The sequence below is a fragment of the Coloeus monedula genome (genome assembly GCF_965178545.1).
Source record: "Coloeus monedula genome assembly, chromosome: 17".
Taxonomy (NCBI): domain Eukaryota; kingdom Metazoa; phylum Chordata; class Aves; order Passeriformes; family Corvidae; genus Coloeus; species Coloeus monedula.
In genome coordinates this window covers 2,829,115-2,849,760 of record NC_138797.1, presented here as the reverse complement: position 1 = coordinate 2,849,760, position 20,646 = coordinate 2,829,115, and the positions used below count along the sequence as shown (strand labels likewise).

Genomic DNA, 20,646 nt, shown 5'->3' with positions numbered 1-20,646 from the left:
GACAGTGTGACACCCACGTGTCACCAACACCCTCATGCAGCACCAGGGCCAGGGAGACAGGTGAGCAGCTGAGGAGGCTTCAGGGCTCTTAGTACAGCTCAGGGCTGCCTCACCTCCACCCTGGGCCTGGTCCCCTCCCAGGCACAGCCATGGATCTCTGTATACCTGGCCAGGTGTGCCCCTGAGCTCAGACAAACCTGGCACAAGCAGCAGTCAGATTGCACATTCCTTTTAATCTCTGGCTTGGGGTAATCAATCCCCCAACAAAACACCCAGGAATCCCAGGCTCAGTCACACTGGAAGAACGGAGCAGTTTCCCAGGTGATCGATTGGTGATTGATGCCACAGCAGCAGAGAGCCAGCAGGGCTGTCACTCAGCACGTCCATTCTGCAGGAATTCCACCTTTGTGCTGGTTCTGTCACTCAGCACATCCCTCCAGCAGGAATTCCACCTTTGTGCTGGTTCTGTGTAACTGGCAGGGCTGGGCTGAGGCTGCCTGGGCTCTTCACTGCCAGAAAGGTGCAGCTTTTAGGGCTGAGGAGGAAAGGGGCTGAAGGAAGAGGCAGAAGACGTTGAGCAGGAGAGCCCACACTCCTCCACTGCTGTGCTGTTCCCTCTGATCCATGAAACCTGGAAGGAGACACATCCCCTCTGCTGGTGCTGGTCCCAGAGTAAGGTGCTTGGAGCTGGGGCTATGCCTGCCCAGCCTCTCCTGCAACTCCTTTGCTTCCTCACCACAGAGCTCCCAGTCTCAGCAGGACCATTCCCAAGGTCGGGGTTTCCTGACAGGAAGATGCTCAGTGTTTGATTTCAGTGGGATGCACTGGCACAAGCCCAGGGGGATTCAGGGTTTATCAACACACACAGGGCTCCAATTCACCACTGCCTTGGGAGCTGCCTCCAGCTTGTGATCTGTTGGACAGGGCTGTGGGAAGCAGCAGGAGCAGACACAGCCCTGGACCCTGCACTGCTGCCTGCCCTGTGGGGCACAGAGGCACTGTTCAGGATCAGCACCCAGTCCAACAAAACAGGAGTTGGGCAAAGCGAAAGCAAGCAGGAGGCCCTTGGCAAATTACCCAGGGCAGCTGGTGCAGGAACCCTGAGGGCTCCTCAGGCACAGGGGAAAATAGAAATGAGGACAGCAGCAGCACAGGAAGAAGGGCTGGAGGGGCCATGGTGAGTGGAGCTGGGCTCTCGTCTTTAAGCTGGAGAGCACTGAGGCACTGGATGAAGATCAAGGCTGGTACTTGCCCATCCACCTTTCTCCTCTCATTCCTTACACTGTGTACATCTCCAGAAATTACACAGCATCAAGGGGCTCAGAAGTGGGAGCAGCACTCTACGTCCCACTGCCGTCAGGCCAGGCCCCAAGGGAACATCCAGACCCTTGCAGTCCTGGGACTCACAGCTGGGCTGTGCACAGGGCAAGGCCCCCTGAGCAGACAGAGCAAGGGAATCCCTTCTTTCTGGAGGGAGAATCACAGGAAGAAGCTCGGGCTGGCACCCTGGACCTTTGAGCAGTTGCATCCACACAGTCCCTCCTCACAGCCTCCAGCACATCAGACCTTGGCAAGTGCACCCTAAGGAGAAATCCCTGTGGCAGGTCAGCTCTTCAGGCAGCAGAGAGGAGGGTGGGGCCATGGCTCTTCACACCAGGTATGGCGTGTCCAGCACGGCCACCCCGGCTGCCACGCCGCCGTCCGCGTGCTCGATGGCCTTGGTGCGCAGGAGGTGACCAGCGGCCTGGTTCAGCACCAGCTCCTGGCCCTGCCTGCAAAGGAGAGGGAAACTGAGCCCCTGCAGAGCACAGAGCTCATGGCATTTACCTTGGGCAGCGGATTCACCTTCCATGTCAGCACCCAGGGCAGGGCAGAGCCCCAGGGCTAAGGTGGGGGCCCTGCAGTGGTGGCTGCACTGGCCATTCTGCACACGGGCAGTGCCAGGGGCTGAATGCTGCCAGAGCACCTTTGTTCCCAAAAGAGTGTGAGAAGGACTTTCATTTATACCCTATGGAAATCTGGTCTATGAGGGTTTAAAACAAAAGCAGCTGCTACTAGGGTTGAACAGGCGTTAGGCCTTCAGGTATTTCAGAGACCACCAGGGCTTCAGAAAAGCCACACTTCTGGATGTGGCTGCATCCAGAACCCAAGAAGTGCTCCCAGAAGTCAGGGATGAGACACACTGATCCCACGATCCCGTTACACCAGTAACTGCCAGCACGAGTCCTGTGGTTTTCTAACAACTCATTTGGCAGCAGGTTCAGAGCAGCAGCTCAGTGTGTGCACACGAGCTCAGAGCTGCTGCCAGGGGCACAGCCTGAACGGTCACATCTGTCCCCTGCACCTGCACGTCCCCAGACATCTGTCCTGCTGCTGTGCTTGTGCAGCACAGAGGGCAAAATGCTCCTGATCCACGTCAGGAGCAGGGACCTGCCCTGGAACACAAGCACATTCCTCACCTGACATAGACACCAAAGATCCCGAGCTCAGAGATGCACTCGGACACTTGGAGGGGACTGTGAGCCCTCAGCAAGTAATTCAGTGCTGGCTGGGGTTTGATCTTATCCATCAAGATGTAGGAGGTTCTCTCAGGGCTGTCTTTGATCTTCTCCAGAACCTGCCTGAGCTCTTCACCATAGAGATTGTTCCCTGGCAAACAAAACCAGCACGTCAAGCCCTTCCCAGGACAGCAGAAGCCCCTGGCCCCAGCTATGTGGCCCTGGCAGCCCAAATGACCTGGCCTTTGCCTCACCAGGGCCTTGGGAGCTCCTCCAGAAGCAGCTTTGCCTTAGTGGCAGGACTAGTCCCCATGGCTATGAGTAGCCACAAGACACTCCACCCTTTATCCCTCAGCACAGGACCAGGAGCTGTCACAGAGCTACTGCCCATCCCAAATACAGCACAAATCACAATGGAAACCCCCAGGGGCCCAGCCCAGCTCACACCTCCACAGCCCAGCTCACACCTCCACAGCCCAGCTCGTACCTCCACCTTCACGCTGCGGCTTCAGCACAAAGCGGTCGGGGTCAGCGATGGCTGTGGCAGCTATCATGTCACCCTCTTCACCCTGGCAGGAAAGGATGGAAACAGGTTGGACATCAGGAAGGACTTCTTCAAGGTGTTCAAGGAACAACTGGACAAGGCACTCAGTGCCATGGTCTAGTTGGTAATGCAGTGTTTGGTCAAAGATTGGACTCAATGATCTCGGAGGGCTTTTCCAACCTAAATGATTCTGCAAACAGCAAAGCATCAGGGAGCAGCAGGGGCTCCTCAGCAGATCCCTCTGAGCAGAGGGATCAACAAATTCCCCAAGGACCACAACAAAGCCATCTCTTCTTCTCAACCAAAGAGCACAGATGTGCATGTCCACTCCTGCTCCAGCCCCATTCCCACTCACCTCGTCCAGGGAGTAGAGCCCAGCAAAGGTGGCTCTCATCCGAGCGATGGCCTCGGGGCGGCCGGGCAGCAGCTTCTCCAGCGTCCCCGGCCGGCTGAGCTCCTGCTGCACCTTCTTGGTGCCCGCCAGCTGGGTGGCAATGTCAGGGCACTTCACTGCCCGGGACCTCTCCAGCAGCAGCCGCGCCTCCCAGTTCTGAGGCAGCGAGGGAGCAACCACCCCGTGAGGAGAAAAAGAAACACACAAAAGGTTTGCTCTGCTCTTTTCTGTGCAGTTATCGACATATGGTTTGTCTCCTCCCTGCCTGCTGGCAGGGACAGGGGGTGGGAATAGCACTCCAGAGAAAAGCAGACATGGATTTCCCACCACCTCTGGGAAGAGCACAGTCAGATTAATCCACTGTGTGCTCCCTCCCCAGCTTGTTCGGTGCTGCCACCTCGAGACACCAGCAAGATCTGCTCTGTGCTATTAATACCTGCAGCCTGATCGTGCTAAGAGAGCACAGAGTGAAACCTGTAAGCAGGTGCTCATACCTGTGTTAACCCCTATTGTACAAAAGCAATTCAGTGCTGCACTAAGGGATCAGCCCCTGGAGAAGAAAGCCACCCATTTTTCTTACTGCAGGGTCACCCACATGCTCTCTGGAGTCACAGCTTCCCAATGCTCTCAGCCACACCAGGCAGGACTGACCCCACCCCAGACAGGGTAGCTGCCCCTGGGATTATTTCAAGCTCCCTGAACAGTGCTCAGCTGGTGGTTTCTGGGGCAGGGAGGTGGGTACTGACCTGCTGGTCGTAGTTCTGGGGCACGTAGCCCTCTCTGTAATACACCACTGCGACCTCCTGGCCGTCCCTGGAATGGAAACCAGAAGTGCTCGGAGAGCCAGGCCAGGCCCTGCCCCATCCCCAGCACCAAGGGGGCATCACAGCCCTCTGCCCCTTCTCCTTGGCCTCTGGCCCTCCTGCTCCTGCCTGGCTCTGCCAGAGCAAGCTGAGCACTGAGAGCCCTGGCTCCTCTCCACTGAGCCCCAGCTTGGCTGGTCCCAAGACACAGAGAGCTGACACCCAGCCCCTGCTCTAACCAAAGGCTCAGTAATTCTGACAACCAGTCTAGCAGAGAGTAAGAACCTCTTTTTTAACAGCTTTTACCCCACACTGGCTTAGGGGCTCAGCCTGGAGCAAAGGAGGCTCAGGGGGGACCTTGTGGCTCTGCACAAGTCCCTGACAGGAGGGGGCAGCCAGGGGGGTCGGGCTCTGCTCCCAGGGAACAGGGACAGGAGGAGAGGGAACGGCCTCAGGCTGGGCCAGGGGAGGTTGAGACTGGAGATTAGGGCAAATCACAGAAAGGGTTGTCAAGCACTAGGACAGGTGGCTCAGGGCAATGATGGAGTCACCATCCCTGGAGGGACTTTAAGAAGTGTGGCTGTGGCACCTGGGGACATGTTCAGTGGTGCTGGGTTACAGGTTGGACTCCATCTCAGACGTCTTTTCCAACCATAACAGCTCTGTCATTCTTGAAGCTGGAGGGAACAGGGTTCTCCTCCTGTGGTAATTCAAGGCAGGACATCAACTCATCAACCTGAGAGGCACCAAACCACCCTGCCAGGGCTGGGCTGGCAGCACAGCTGTAGCACCACATGCCCAAGCTTTGGCCACAGAACTGTGCACTTGGTCTGGCAGCTGCTGGCAGGCAGGCAGGAGAGGCAGAGGCATTCAGCAGTGACAAGGGAGGATGCTCAGGAGGAAGCACAAGAGATACACTTTCCCCTCAACTATCCAGCCATGACAAATGTATTTGTTAATTAAACACAGCACAGACACCAAAGGTCAAACCATGGAAAAATCAGCCTAACTACAGAAAATCACTGGCATGAAACCATGTCTTCCCTTAGGTTCATCCAGCTCCAAGCACATTACCTGGAAATAGGACAAACGTCACACTTGGGACCAACTGGGAGTCTGTGATCCTCCCATCCTGGTCTCCACAGGGAGCAGGCAAGATGCTGAGTGAGTTCAAACCCAAGAGATCCTCAAAGGACATGGAATGCTGCCTCCTCCAGCACTAACAACCCAGCCCAGCTCCCACTGGGAGAGCATCATGTGGACAGTAAACAGGAAATGGCCCTGTGGAAGCCTCTCCAATAGCCAGGGCTGTTGAGAGCAGATCTTTGTGGAGGAGATAAAAGATCCCACAGAGCAATGAAGGCTGAGGCCTGAAGGAGGGAGATTGTGAATGCAGCCGTAAGGGACTGATGTGCATCTGCAAAATGTCACCACTGTGAACACAAAATCATCTCAGCTCCAAGAGGAAGCAGCAGCCTGGAGCATGGAAGAGAACTGCTTTCTCAGTGAGTCACTACTTACACTCAGCTTTGGCTGCAAGCTCCCACTGCCAGCCCCGTGTGCCCCAGAGACGGCAGGAGTGCGCACCTTGGCTCATACTCACACATACAGCCTCCTGCTGGCATCCAGGGAGCCCTGCTCAAACACATCCCGGAACCGCTTCCTGATCACACGGATATTCCTGTCAGGAGGAGAGCGAGAGTCACCAGGCTGGGCAGGGGTACTTGAGCTGGAAATCATGGGTGGAATCGGTGGTTGCAGCAAGGAGGATCTGAAGGTTCCTTTACAAATAGCCTCAGGCTTTGTACTATGGAGCCAGAGAAATCCTACAGCCCAAAAAACTCCCTGTATAGGAACCCTTCCTATGTATCCTATGATCTGGCAGCAGTTTGCTCAGCTTCCCTTTCCAGAAACTGAACCATCTCCTTCCTTTCCCATCTCAGGGAAATTCAAACTTTACCTGCTCCAAAGCTCATTTTCTACACAACGCTGATCAAAAATGTTCCTCTGGATTTCCTCCACCAGAAACATCACCACAGCCCTGGAAGAGATACCAAGAACATCATTAAACCCATAAACACTTCACATGCTCCCAGCTGGATAGCCAGCCTTCCATCTCTGTGATTCAGGCTTCCTGCACTGCTCCTGTCCATGCTCTCCTCCTCTGTCCTTACCTTTGGGAACCGTAGAGCTCCCAGGCTTTGGCAATTCCCAAGGCCAGCCCCTTCGCTGGGTTGTTGGGCAGCAGGTGTGATGCCTCCTCAGTCTTTCCCAGCACTTTCAACACCAGCCTGTGGAACACAAAAGCCATTAATGCCATGTCCATGCCCAGCTGCACCAAGGGAGCAGCATGGAGAGCACAGGGGCCACGCAGTGCAGCTGCTGCAGTGCTAGAGGTGCTCCTTACCCGTGGACGTCGGCGGTGCGCGAGGTGAGCCCCCCAAAGCTGGCAGCAATGGTGTTTATTTCTATCTGCCTCAGAGCTGCTGTGCCATCCAGCCCGCAGTCAAACATGTAATCCGAGCGGTTGATGCCCAAAAACACAGTCTGGAACACAGGGAGGGGAGCTGGGGTCTCCTGTCGCCTTTAACTGCAAATCTGTTGATGACCTCGCTTCAAAATCCTCCCAGAGCACATCCAGTCAGAGGATCACAGAATGGTTTGGGTTGGAAGGGACCTTCAAGATCACCTCAACCCAGCCCCTGCAGTGGGCAGGGACACCTTCCACTATCCTAGGTTTCTCCAAGCCCTGTCCAACCCGGCCTTGAACATTCTGAGGGATGGGGCAGCCACAGCTTCTCTGGGCAACCTGTGCCAGGACCTCCCCACTTGCACAATAAATTTCCTAGTATCTCATCTAAACCTATTCTGTGTCAGTTTGAAGCCATTCCCCCTTGTCCTGTCACCCTCAGTTTGATAAAAACCACTGCAGGTCACACACCTGGGTGCTCTGCCCCCTGCCCAGGGCCCACAGCCCTCTCAGAGCTCCAGAGGAGTTCCCAACACTCCTGAGAGTAAAGGAACTTCTGCAGGGATGGCCTGTCTGGTGCAGGTCCCAACAGGACACATGTCCCTGCACACTCCTGAGGCTCCCAGAGGACAAACCACATTAAATCCTCCCACTCCAGGCCAGGCTGTTTCTAGCAGCACCAACCAAAGAGCTCAGCTGTTCAACAGGGCGAGGTCCTGAGCTCACAGGCTGTGACAAGACATCACAGCGCAGGCAGTGAGCAGCCTGGCCAAGGGACAGCTCAGAGTCCACAGTGCCAAAGCATGCAGCCAGAGCCCAGGCACCCCCACCACAATGCCAAGGGGCACAGACCACTGGGATCCCCTGCCAAGGTACCTGAGCCAAGCCTTCCTGCAAAACTTGCATGTAGATTCTGAAGAGTTGAGCTGTGAAGTCGTCTACCTTGATGGTGCTGGAAAGAAACACAGACCACATCAGTCCCCTGATGCTGTCACAGAGGAACAAGAAAATTAATTCTTCTGCAGAAAAAGCCCTTAGCAGGGGCATTCTCCAGCACAAAGAGCAGGGCTAGGGCTTGATCAAGTGCTGCAGCACTGTGAAACACCTCCCCACGAATGCTCAGTGCAAAACCACAACACAAACCCAGTCTGCCCAGCACAGCCACTCCAAAAAAGGCCCTCCTGTGCAGAGGTGACTCACTGGCAGGGCAGAGATAGGACAAGTAAAGGCAAAGAAATGCAGCAGAATTCTGCAGGTCCAGGGAAGAAACCACAGGTCTCTCTGCTCACAGAGAGAGAACAGAGTGAGACTGTGTGAACTCACACAGTTCAGAGAAGTTTCACAAGCTTAATCCAAGTCCCCCTGCCCTGTCAGGCTCCAAATCCCTCCAAAACACTGTGGCCCTGCTAGAGTAGGTGTGGCTTTTCCTCAGGGTCTCAAATCCCTGAGCAGCACCTCCAGGGAGCTGCCCTGGCACAGGGCAGGCACCTGAGCACACACAAGCCCCAGGTGCTGCATTCTTTAACCACAGGTATGAACACATCCCCACAAGCTCTGGCTGCAGCCAGCTCTGGCAAAGGCACAAGCACTGGAACAGCTCCAAGGGGTCAGGCTTCAACAAAACAAAAGCATACTGGAAACAGCCCCCTCTGCTCTGTGCCAGTGCCAGAGGCAGCAGCACGTGCACAGGCAGCACAGAACGGGCAGCGGGAAGGGAAGAGTGATTTGTAGAAGCATCAGCCCCACAATTCTGAGCAGCAAAGTCAGGGATGGTCACTCCAGCCCAGGGCAACAGCCACAGATAAACTCAGCAGAGTCCTGGAGCCAGAGCTGGAGAGTCCTGCACCCAGAGCTTGTGGATGGGAAAGAGGGGATGGGGGTGACTGACAGAGGGTGTGGGAAAAGGAACAGACACCTCCTCTCCACCACTGCTGCAGCAGAGCTGGTGGCTACTGGACAGACACAGGCAGATGCACAATAAGACTACAGGAGACTCCTAAATCCAGGACTCAAAGACTCCAGTGATTTGCATTTAAGGCCCAGGGTCCAACAAGCTCACAAGTATGAATTCACAAGCCTGAAACAGTGGCAAAGCTGAAGATCATTGCAGGGAATCAGATCTTGGCCAGATGTCCCGTTTTCTGAGGCCCAAGGAGACCTCAGAAAGGCAGGAACGCCAGAAGGGTGATAAATGCTTTACATTTGAAATACTTCATTAAAATGCAACACACAGAAACGTTACCTGGCCAGAGTTTGCTCCAGGAAATCTTTGTTTTGACTGATGGCATCCACCAGCAGGTTAAAATCCTGCTGGACAGCATAGGCTTGTTCAAACAAGGCCCGTGGCACTGCTGACGGGAGCAGCGTGAAGGGCGCGTAATTCACCACCTGCAAGCAGGGATGAAGCACAGCAGTCAGGTCTGGGCAGCTGAAGAGGAGCTAAAGAGGTGCTTCCTCTGCTTGTCTGAAGGGTGAAGCCACCCCCAGCCCTCCTGGGCAGACACAGGGCCTCGACGCTGCGGATTCCTAACTTTTGAGGACTCTGCTTTATGAACCATCCACAGGCCACTGCTGCTCCAGAGCTCAGGGGCTGATGGCTTCCCCCTGTCTCCACCTGAACTGGGCAGCACTGTCTCCAGAACATCTCAGGGGCAGAGAAAAGGTTCATTTGCCAGTCCTGGGTTCTTGGCCATCAGTTACTTCCTTTGATCCCTGCTCAGTGACTCCAGACCCCTGGCTCATCCCACATCTCAGGCACGGGGTCACACTCAAAGTCTATATATTAGACCATGGAGCAGTTTCCAACTCACCTGGATTTCCACATGGAACAAGGGACACTGGCAGTGTGTTTGGCCTCTCCTCCCAGGCTCCCTCTTCCTCTTACCCTTTGAGATCAGAGCCCTGACACCAAGGAGCAGTGCTGTGGTGAAGACCTCCCTCCTCATACCTCTGCCAGCTGCCTGCTTGCCCCCAGGCTCCTCAGAGACCCTTTCCCAATGGTGCCCCACTCCCCCTGCACAGGGGTATTTCTTCCTCTGAGACCCCTCACAGCATCCTGCTCCAACAGGCTGAGCCCTCCCACCCCAGCCATCCGCCAAGGATTGCCCAGAAGTAAATCCCACACATCAGCCACCTCCACCCCTGTCACCTCACCCCAGGTATGGGGCAAAGGCTGATCGTAGCTGGGAACACGCCAAAAGCAGAGGCCCCTCCGAGAGACTCTCCTCTGGTTCAAAGGTTCATACAGGTGGCAAGAGGCTGGGAGACAGATTAACTCCCAGCACCAACACAGGCAACTTCCCAAGCCTTCCCAGATCTACCCCTCTCCTTGAAAAAGGGAATCTGTATGGCAAGGCAGTCTCCTCGGGGGCTGCGCTCATCATGGGGATGAGCTGTGAGCTGCAGCCCCAGCTCGGCCCTGCTCCAGCCGGGAGCCGCTCCTTGAGAAGGGCTCAGGGACCCCGGGCACGGCAGCGGCTCCTCCCCGCGCTGCGCACTCACATCCGAGGCGTTCGGCTGCTCCCCGGTCCGCATCAGCACCCCCGCCAGCAGCGCCGCGTCCACCGCCACCGCCGCCGCCTCCCGCACGGCCGCCGCGTCCCGCACCACGTCCCGCCAGGGCGCGGCCATGGCAGCGCTGCGGGCACAGCACAGCAAGGGCTCACTGCCCGTCCCACACCCTCGCCGTCCCCATACACCAGACCCCTGGTCCCTGCCCCGGCGTCCCCAGCCCCTGTGCCCTGATCCCGGCCCCTCCCTGTCCCCCAGCCCCTATGCCCTGACCCCCCGAGCCCCTCGCTGTCCCCCAGTCCCTGTGCCCTGACCCCCCGAGCCCCTCGCTGTCCCCCAGCCCCTGTGCCCTGATCCCTCGCTGTCTCCCAGCCCCTGTGCCCTGATTCCGGCCCGTCGCTGTCCCCCAGCCCCTGTGCCCTGATCCCGGCCCCTCGCTGTCCCCCAGCCCCTGTGCCCTGATCCCTCGCTGTCCCCCAGCCCCTGTGCCCTGACCCCTGGTCCCTGCCCGTCGTCGGCCCCCGGTCCCCAGACCGTCACTGCGCCCGGACCCCCGAGCCCGGTTCCCGCTCCCCGGCCCCTTACTGGTTCCCGCTCCCCGGGCCATCGCTGTCCCCTGAACCCCGACCCCTCTGTCCCTCTCCGGCCCCCAGGCCCCTACTGACCCACGACCCCCGGTCCCTCCCCGACTCCCGGTCCCCGACCCCTCGCCCTCTCTGACGCTGCCGGTCCCTCCGCGGTCACCACACCGCCCCTGACCCTGGCCCCTCACTGACCCCGTCCCCCGGTCCGTCCCGTCGTCTCCGGTTCCGCCGCCCGGACCCGCTCCGGCCGCTCGGTGCGGGCGCTGCGGACGGCCCCGTGATTGGCCAGGCTGCGCTCCTCGCCCCGCCCTCCGCTCAGATTGACAGCGCAAGAGACCAATCAGTGCGGGGAAAGCGCCCCTCGCGTGCGGCGCCGCGCACGCGGGGCGGGAGGAGGAGGAGCCGCGTGGGGAGCGCGCAGCGCGCACGCGCAGGGCTGTGTCACGGGGGTGTGACGTCATGGCGTGACGTCAAGGAGGCGGTGAGGGCTCTGGGGGTGCTCGGCCGCGTCTGGGGCTGCGGCTCCTTAAATCCGAGCGCTGCAGGCAGGGGCTGCTCGGGGCCGGGGCTGCTGGGGGCCCAAAGCGATGGGAGTGGCTGGCGCAGTGGTCTCGGAGGCGGCTCCCAGCGTCGGCGGTGCTGCGGCCCCATGGAGGCGCCTCCGCGTTAACTCGTTGGCGCCCACGCACTGGAGCTGCGTTATCTGCTGCCCTCGTGGGAGCTGGAACTCACCCTTGGCAGTCAGGGGTAATGCAAACCTGCCCGAGGAAGTGAAAGGAATTTGAAATATCTTTGTGCTTTCCATTTCTTGCCCTCTTCCTCCCCCACATGCCGTTGCTGCACCGCAGTGGCAGGGCCCGGGGAGGGGCTGGCTGAGGGCACCTCGGTGTCCCCCGTTGTTCCCGTGCTCCCGGGTGTCCCCAGGGCATGTCCCTGGCCGTGTGCCGGGGCAGGGAGGTGCTCCCAGGTGCTCAGCAGTGTCTGCGGTGCCGTGGGGCACAGCACAAGCTGAGATGTTTCTCCCCTGTGGCTGTGGATTTTTCTCCCCGCTGCCGCGCTTCCTCAGGGGACGGGGTTGCTCGCTGCCCTCGTGTCACACAGAGCCAAGGCTGGGGCTCTTCTGGGCCTGCTCACCTGGGCACACCTGAGAAAGAGCAGATCCCAGAACCCTTTCATGTATTGCAGGACATTCGTTGCCCAGCAGTAGGGCTTGAATTGGCAGTGTGGGCGATTGAGAGGGTTATTCCTCTATTAGGAACAGACCCAGAGAGTTCATCACTGTTGGACAGGTTGGGACATGACTGGCTCTTTATCCTACTATCTGTGCCAGGAGTTGTCCAGGGCATTTCGAGCCACTTAGCTCTGTTCTTAGGGGTCTATCACCAAAATGAAGCTCTGTGGTTATAGCTTTCATGGACCTGCTGGAGCAGAGCCATGAAGATGCTCCAAGGGCTGGAGCCCCTCTGCCCTGCAGCCAGGCTGGGAGAGCTGGGGGTGCTCACCTGGAGAGGAGTAGGCTCTAGGGAGACCTCAGAGCCCCTTCCAGTGCCTAAAGGGGCTCCAGGAGGGCTGGAGGGGGACTTTAGACAAGGTTCTGGAGTGACAAAACCAGAGGAACTGGCTTCCCACTGCCAGAGGGCAGGGTTAGATGGGATATTGGGAACAAATTCTGCCCTGTGAGGGTGAGGAGGCCATGTGCCCAGAGAAGCTGTGGCTGCCCCATCCCTGGATGTGTTCCAGGCCAGGTTGGACAGGGCTTGGAGCAAACTGGGATAGTGGAAGGGACATAGACATGGACATAGAAGTCACAGGGACATGGAATGAGATGAACTTTAAGGTCCCTCCCAATCCAAACCATTCTGTGATTCCATAAACACCCACCCTGTTTGTTTTCTGGATACAGGAATCCTTCTTCTTTTCCCTCTCTGCTGCCCCATCTGTCAGTAACTGTGGATTCACACCTTAATTAATACAGAATTTGGCAACTGGTAATCCAGTCATATCTCACTGGAAAACTGCCCTGGGCCAGGATCCAGCTCAGACCCCATCAGCAGTGAGGAACAAATTTTAATAAGGATGCAGAAGGACAAAGTTTTCTCAAACAGAAGCATTTCCCTTCTCAGTCCTCAGTCCTGTCAGGGTCCTGCATCTCCCCTACCTGATGCTTGCTCTGAGAGTCTGAGAAAGGGCATAAAACCCTTCAGTTTCTAAGTGAAACATTGCAAAAATTGTCCAAGTTCAGTGCAAGAAGCTGGGAAAAAAGCTCTGCCCTTTCCCTGGGAGTTCCTGGAATTGAATGCACCCTGCTCAGAATAGAAGTGTTTTATAGGGAGCTGTGACTTGCCTTTTCTGTCTCTTTTCCCGATTCACTCTGGAGAATGAGATTTTTTTCAGAGTAATCCAGTAGCCCAGGGAGGATTTGTACGCGCAGATTGCTCCTAATCTCTGCCACAGGGTCAGAGAGCTGCAATGCAGCTCGGAGGAGGTTGAATCATAAAAAAATATGGCAGACATGGTAAGTATTTGGCATGTTCCATGCAACAAAAGATGAACAACAGCAACTGGGCCATTATCTTTATTTGCTAAAAATAGAGTCCCGCAAAGTTTAAAGAAAAGTATTTTATATTTGTAAACCTCTCCTCTCCCCGTTAAAGAGCCTTCAAAGATGGGCTTTGTGGCTTTGGGCTGTCGCATCCCCTTTCAAAGGCTGCCCTGCGCTCAGACAATTGAAACTCGAGACAGCATCAGCCACAGCGGGGTGGGGGGAATGAATAGTTGTGCCATGACCCTGCTCTCCTCGCTCAGCCGAGCCTGGCACGGGAATGGGAGCTCTGCAGCAGGTACATCCCCCAGGCAGCCGCATCCCGCAGCCGGGATGCCCACGGCACACCGCAGGTGGCCCGGCCGTGCAGGGCACCGAGGGCGCTGGCAGGGCCAGCAGAGAGCCAGCACCCAGCTCGCTTGCCCACACCGCTGCTGAGCTTTGCACGGGCATTCGATACCCTTGGAGCTGCCGGTGGGTGCAGAGCTGGGTGCTGGCTGCCCCTCCACGCCTCCAAGGAGCCTCTCATCACTCGCACACTCGCTGCCCTGGTACCCTATAATGAGGAAAAAAAAACCCCAAAGCCCCGGGTCTCCTTTGCTTTTCCGGCTTCAGAGAAACCAATTTAGCCCAGTCTGAGGTTTTGGACGGCTCTGTTGTACCTGAAGATATTTGGGCATCGATGCAGAAACCAGCGCTTGCAATAGAGCAGTCCCAAAGCCACCCGCGAGTGGTCACACGGCAGGAGGGGAAGATGCGATGCACCAGACCGATAAAGACAGAACAATAGGGCTATTTTCATGCAAGAGAGTTCAGAGGTCTCCTCGGGGAGCCAAACCTCTTGCTGGCCCATCATCCACGAGAAAAACAAGACAGAGCTCTGGAACTCTGTCTTCCCTGCGGTATAAGCACCAGCTTCAGCCGGGGCGTGACAGAAATCTATTGTCTCTAAGGCTGTATTTCGATGCAAAATGCCCTGGTAAAGCCAGCAATCCTCCTCCTCCCCACCCCCCGCCCCCCCCCACGTGTGGCTATTGTTTGAAGTGCAGAACAATTGAAGGGTGCTCTCATGGGCTAAAGATAGAACGGCAGCTGGTGCTGTCCTTTTCCCTGTAACTGAGAATAAAACAATGCCCGAGTATTGTCTGCACTGCTGGAGCAGTGACATTGGACTCTCTGCCAAGAGAGCATCTAAAAGATCAATGAAACCCGGGTTTATTTATAAGCGGGTAGTGTCATTTCTTCCCCAAAGTAATTTCACTTCCTTGGCTTTTCCACCAGACCATTCTGTGCCGTGAAGTGGCCGCGGAGTGAGGTATAAATAGCCCGAGCCTGGCTGCGACAGGGGCAGCAGGACCGGCTGGTGGCAAACGGAGCTGCCGTGCTGGGCTGCACCTTTGCTTCCCCGAGCTGTGCCCAAGCCTCGACAGCACCAGGGTGGGGACCAGGCAGGGATGCTGATCCTCTTCTGCCGGCAGGGAGCAGGTCCCTGCAGGCACAGCCCCAGTGCTGGACGTGCAGGGACCAAGCAGCTGGTCCCTGGGACCAGATCCCCACCAACACCAGCACTTACTTCCCGGGGCAGCTTTTAGAATCAGCCTGAGAATATCCCGGCATGGAAGGGACACACTGCGTTCATCAAGGCCAGCTCCTGGCCCTGCACAGACACCCCAACAACCCCACCCTGGGCATCCCTGGCAGCGCTGTCCAAACGCTCCTGGAGCTCTGGCAGCCTCGGGGCCGTGCCCATTCCCTGGGGAGCCTGGGCAGTGCCCAGCACCCTCTGGGGGAAGAACCTTTCTTTCCCTGATACCCAGCCTGACCCTCCCCTGACACAGCTCCAGCCGTTCCCTGGGTGCTGTCCCTGGTCACAGAGAGCAGAGATCAGTGCCTGCCCCTCTGCTGCCCCTCGGGAGGGAGTTACAGACTTCCAGGGAGGGTTATTTCACTTACCTGCCACCAAGCAGGTGGGAGCACAGACTGCATGTGTGTGTCCAGCTCAGCTGCTCTGCTGGGGTGCTCAGGAAACCCTTGATCCCAAAAGCCATGGGACAGAGCCTTGTTTAGGGACAGGGGACAGCTTGTAGGGAAAAGCTTCTGTCTACAGTCCAGACTAGAGACTGGATGCCTGGAACCAGACATTCGCTGCAGTTTTGGCATGGAAAAGCACATCTTGGCAGATGTGCCACAGGGAGGTGAGAAACTCTCCTGTCATGAGGTGAGGATATGCAGGAATATTCCTCCCTCCTGGGTCTTGAGAAGGGTCCAAGCTGACCAGATCCCATAAAGAGCTCCCATGCCTGTTGCCACTCCACTTTGAACAATTTCCCCTGCCACGAGATGGACTGAGCTCAATCTCGTGTGAGGGTTGATGACCCAGAGCAGTGGGGAGGCTTCCTGTGGCATGAGGGAGAAGGTGCAAGAGGGATGGAGAGAGCAGGGGGCTGGGATGGGATCGTCCCAGGAACTGATGCTCTGCAGGCAGCTGCTGGTGTGGCTGGGCTTGGTGTGTATGTGCAGGCCAACACCCACCCAACCTCCTCCAAAAATCTCCCAAATCTGCTCCCAGATCACACAGCAGATGAAAACCAGTGCAAAACCAGAGTGGTTGGGGCACTGCAGGGGCAGACCCTGCCCACAGAGTGTCGGAACTGCTCTGTTCTGATCAGCCCCTGCCCCTCCCTTGCAGCCTCCAAGGCAGCTGCTGGTCATGATTTCCAAAGGCTGCCGTGTTCCAGGGTCTGTCCTGGCAGGCCAGCTGCAATTAAGGTGTTATTAAGTATTCAAATGAACAAGGCAAGATTCTCTTTACTCTCATTGTTTTGAAGTGCATTGCCAAAACCTCACCAAAGGCTCACATGCTCCTGTAATTTTGCAGTGTTCAGTACAACCTTCATTCCTACACAGATGCTTTATGATGGCAATCCCCAGAACAAAACCCCTTGGAACCTCAAATCTGGAAAACCCAAGGCGAACGAACAAAACCTCTCCGATTTTCCCGGTCTCCAGGTGACCTCACTCTCTCCATGCCTGCGTGTGACCTTGCTCACTAACTCTATACACTAATTTCTCATGCCACGTCTCTTCCAGGAGCTTTCTCATTCCTGATACTCATTTTGGAGGCTTCCTATGTGGAGGGTCAGCCACCAACATGCCTGTGCTGCCCGAGGCTCCTGCATGGTGGGGTGGGGACCACTGCAGGAAGGTGCTCATGGCAGCCTTGTGTGTGTTCATGAAGGGTTAGAGAGGCAGCACCTCACCCCAGCCAAAGGACAGCCAGCTCAGGATGGGTCCAGCACTGTCCCATGCTGGGAAGTGCCCAGGGAGCTGTGAGATGAGGGGATCCAGTGCTCACCCCATCCTAAACCCCACAGGAGCACCTTAACTTTGGGATCCCAGCAGCAGAATTGCTGCTTCCCCCATCTCCTGCTCACTTCAAAGGGGCATGGAAAGCTGTGCTGGGCTAGTGGCTGCTGTCTTGGTCACCCTAGTGGGACAGCACTGGGGGGGCTTAGGGGTTTGCTTTGGAGGGGGCCTTGCACAGCCAGGCTGAGCCGGGGGGATATGACCAGTCTGGCAGCACTGGCCTGTCACCTCCTGCCTCGCTGCAAGCAGACATTCCCACTCCATGGAAATATGCCTGAAATAGCCCCTCTGCAGATTGTCTTTATCTAATCAGCCGCCTTCGCACCCCCCTCCAGTGCATTTCAGGGGGCTGATAGTGGGGATATGTTAAGTGTGGAAACCTCTAGCGAGCTGCCTGACACGGAGAGTAATTCTCCTTCCTGCCACTTATCAGAGCCTGCTAATGGGAAACATTCCTCCTGGGGGTCAGGGAGCAGCCAGGGGATTTCTCTGGAGAGGGTGGCTGAGCCCCTGGCACCCTCCTGGCTCTCCAGGGCTGGGTAGGAGCTTGTCTGACCACAAAACATTCACTGAAGGGGCAGCTCTGCTGTTTGTTGCTGGTGGTGTCCTGCCCCATGGGGAGAGGCTTGTCCAGCCCTCGGGGCTTGGCTGAGGAGCCCCATCCTTTTCCATTGTATTATGGGACACCAGCACCACACGCAGAGAGTTCCCTTGGTGGGGAGAACAGGGGTGTCTCAGTGGTCAGGGGAGATGATTTCACTGCTGAGGGTGGACATGCAGGGCTGGTGGATCATTTAGGCAGACTGTTCATTCTGGGCAAGAGCCACCTAGTGAAAACTCCCCTCTGCTCAGGCTGAAGCCATGAGCTCCTTGTTGCGCCCATGGGATTTTGTGGGAGGTCCATAGGATCCTACTGCCCCACTGGGAATGCCCTGTCCCACCTCCCTGAGCAGGGCACAGCTCAGGCCTTGCCAGCCACACAAGGATGAGCTTCCCACCATCCAGAAAACCACATCAGAAACACCAGTGCCAAAAACACCCAAACCTGGCAGAAGAACCCTTCAGCAGCTGCTGGAGTGACCAATTCACATTTCCCCGTCTACAGATCTGCTCAGCCTTTGATGGACCCTGCTGGAACCTCTTCAAAGAGGGTGAGAAACCAGGGCGAACAGAAGGAACTGCAGGAGGAATCTCCGAAAATAAAATTGCTTTAAAGATAAGGCAGGGGAGGGGGTGAGCAGAGTGCGGGGCGAGTACATGCCCTGAGAAGAATGTGTCAGGCTGGGCCAGCTGGTGGGTCTGGGCCAAGGGCTCATCCCACTGCCAGGCCGCTTGTGGCAAAGGTACTTGGCACAGGACCCACCAAATCCTCGGGTCCCTCCAGGGAGTGGGTGGAAACCTGACTCTGAGCCCTGGGCAGAGAGGCAGAAGACCACCAGGGTAACCTCAGAGGGAGCTGTGGCCCACCGGAGCCTGTGGCTCTTCAGGACCCTGGAACTCTGCCATCTTGGCAAGACTGAACACCTCTGTCATGCCATGGTCAAGAGAGACCTCAGGGCTGGTGTGCCCATGGTGTCCCTGGTGGGGTTGCAGCTCTGCACCAGCTGCTCACAAAGCCAGATGAGGAGCTGCACTCCTGAACACTAACCTGCTGAGGAGTGCCCACATGGGACATGGAGATGGGGGCCTGCACCCCATTTCATCCTGATGTACCCAAAGTCCTTGTTCATGCTACAGATTCCCCTCCGTGGGACCGTTTCAACTCTTGGGGGAGTCTGGTACTGTGCAAAGCGCTGACATTGCACTGCACAGCCAGTGAAGGCAACATCAACCCAACCCTGAGCCTAGCCATCCTCCCTGCTGGGGCTCAACCCACAGGGGAGGGGTCTGGAGTCCTCCTCCACCCCATGAATCTCCCAGACTTCTCTCCAAAGTGGGGTGGGAGGACAGGGGACCTTTCTGTCGGGGGGTGCGGAGAGGGCGGCATTGGGAACCCAGACTGGGGGGTGTAGCAGCAAACCTGTGTGCTGGATGGAAAGACTGACTGTGACTGGGGCTCAGATTCAGGGCAGGTGCTGGGGCTGCAAAAATCTCTCTGCAACCTGGGCTGTGTGCCCAGGCTGAAGCCACACACCCAAAGCAGCCTCCGGTGCTGCTATTCTGGCTGTGACAGAGGCCGTGCCACATCCAGCCTGGGCACAGCACTGCACAGCTGATCCTTAACCGCTCCCTGCCTCAGTTTCCCCTGGTCTCAGGAGGGTACAGCAGCCCCAAGTTACTCTGGGGTGTGAGAGGTGCTGAATGGGGAACACCAAACCCTGCAGCCACAGGCTCTGGCTCTCCAGGGTAGAAACCTCACTGCACTTTGGATGCCAGCAGCTAAATGGTTTTTGCTTAAGCTGGAGCAGCCCCAGGGTGTCCTATTCCCATCTCAGGCAGCCCGTGGTGGTGCTGCCAGGATGGAGGTGTGCTCCAGGCTGCCATCACCGTGTTGCACACAGCACCTTTGGGTGCTGTCTGGGTAAAATGGCATGCAGGAAACCCAGCAACCTCTCTGCTGAGAGATTATGAACCTGGCCTAGCCACAAAACAAACTCCCATGCCAAGGTGAGGAGTTCTGAGAGCAGAACCTGGAGGATCAAGCCCTGAGGTCCCTTCCCTTCCAGACTGGCTGTCTGGGAGAGGCTAAACCAGAGCTGAGTGAGAAGCTGGGATGTTCCAGCTGGAAAAGCCAGCGGCCACACACATCCCACCAAGCAGCAGCTCTCCTGGCATGGTGTGAGGAAGGAGCAGCAGGATCGAGTGCTCAGGTGCAGGAGGAACTGGCAGAGCTCTCATTCCTCAGCTCCCCACTGGAGCAGGCAGAGCAGGCTGGGAGAGCTGTGCTGCCTTCCCAAGCTGGAGTCTCTCACTCTGCCTTTGTACTCGCCTGACAATACAGGAGTAAAAATAACCAGGCTGCATTTGCAGAGAGATAAAAGTGAAGTTTGCCTTTTGTGTCTGTCCAGGCAGTGGGACAGCAGCACCAATGGAGCTGTGTGGACATGACACATGGGAATTTCTGACATATCTTTTCCCACTCTGACCTTGACAGACACAATAAAAAGGGGCTTTGCAGCACGCACAGAGCCACTCGGTCCTGGCACCAAGGTCAGTAATACAGAGCATGTCTGTGTGCACGCGTGTCCCCTGTACTAACCCGCTTCCCCCTTGTAGGGTGGCTGATCCCAGAGGACAGGGGCTGACTCTGGTGTCACAGGGGAGGGTGGGACAGACTTGGATCATGAGCATTTTTGCTGAGGACTGTGTGTTTTGCCAAGATGTGGCTCCATTCGTGGTGGCTGCGGCGTTCCAGAGCTCTGCAGGGTGGCACTGCATTAGATGGATATTAGGAAGCACGGTCACAAAAGCTCTTTTCCGAGCAGCTGCCACGGCAGCCTTCTAGAAGGGTCTTCCCAGGGATAAGACATCCAGCCTTGCTTTTATCTTCCTGCAGTATTGGTCAGCAGAACAGCCCTGGGTCTTTGCAGAGGGTTTGTGTAGGGCACCAGGGCTTCAACAGGTCTGTAGAGCAGGGATAGGTTTTAGCTGAGTTTATCAGGGAAAGGGATGTTACTGACAACCTCACTTAAAGTGGGAATGTGGATTTTGACACCAAAGCGATTCTGGCTCACCCAGCTGGGACTTCCATTGTGGGGATGACAGCAGCAGAAGGGAAAGTGTTCAGTAATTGTCTCATTAATATCATTTCTATCAGCTAGCAGTGTTGTCGCTGTCTTCTCTCGCTCCCTAAAATTAAAAGCTTGTTTGGTGTCCGTGTTGCTTTTGGTTCTCAACCCCATGGCGAGCAGTTTCCCCATGCACTGACTCCTTGTCCTTCCCTCCTGTCAGCGCTCAAGTGTCCTTCACTCTTCCTTCGCTGCTGCCAAATCTCC

The 20,646-nt window shown here is 56.7% G+C and overlaps 1 protein-coding gene across 1 annotated transcript; it reads right to left on the bottom strand.

The window, feature by feature from the left end:
- Positions 1-218: 218 nt before the first annotated feature.
- Positions 219-11,077, bottom strand: GSS (glutathione synthetase). Its single transcript, XM_082292648.1, has 13 exons — positions 10,996-11,077; positions 10,211-10,346; positions 8,952-9,097; positions 7,586-7,661; positions 6,647-6,786; positions 6,414-6,530; positions 6,200-6,280; positions 5,843-5,920; positions 4,183-4,249; positions 3,398-3,592; positions 2,986-3,067; positions 2,460-2,649; positions 219-1,772 (listed from the first exon to the last, which is right to left on the bottom strand). Exons 2-13 carry the CDS (start codon positions 10,337-10,339, stop codon positions 1,649-1,651), a joined length of 1,425 nt encoding a protein of 474 aa, XP_082148774.1. The 5' UTR covers positions 10,340-10,346; positions 10,996-11,077; the 3' UTR covers positions 219-1,648.
- Between the last annotated feature and the right edge of the window lie 9,569 nt (positions 11,078-20,646).

Coding starts and splice junctions, on each gene's coding strand:
- GSS (XM_082292648.1), bottom strand. CDS start 10,339: ATGGCCGCGCCCTGGCGGGACGTGGTGCGGGACGCGGCGGCCGTGCGG. Junction 5,921..6,199: donor GAAAATGAGCTTTGGAGCAG/GTAAAGTTTGAA, acceptor TCCTCCTGACAG/GAATATCCGTGTGATCAGGA. Junction 3,593..4,182: donor CCCAGAACTACGACCAGCAG/GTCAGTACCCAC, acceptor TCGCTGCCTCAG/AACTGGGAGGCGCGGCTGCT.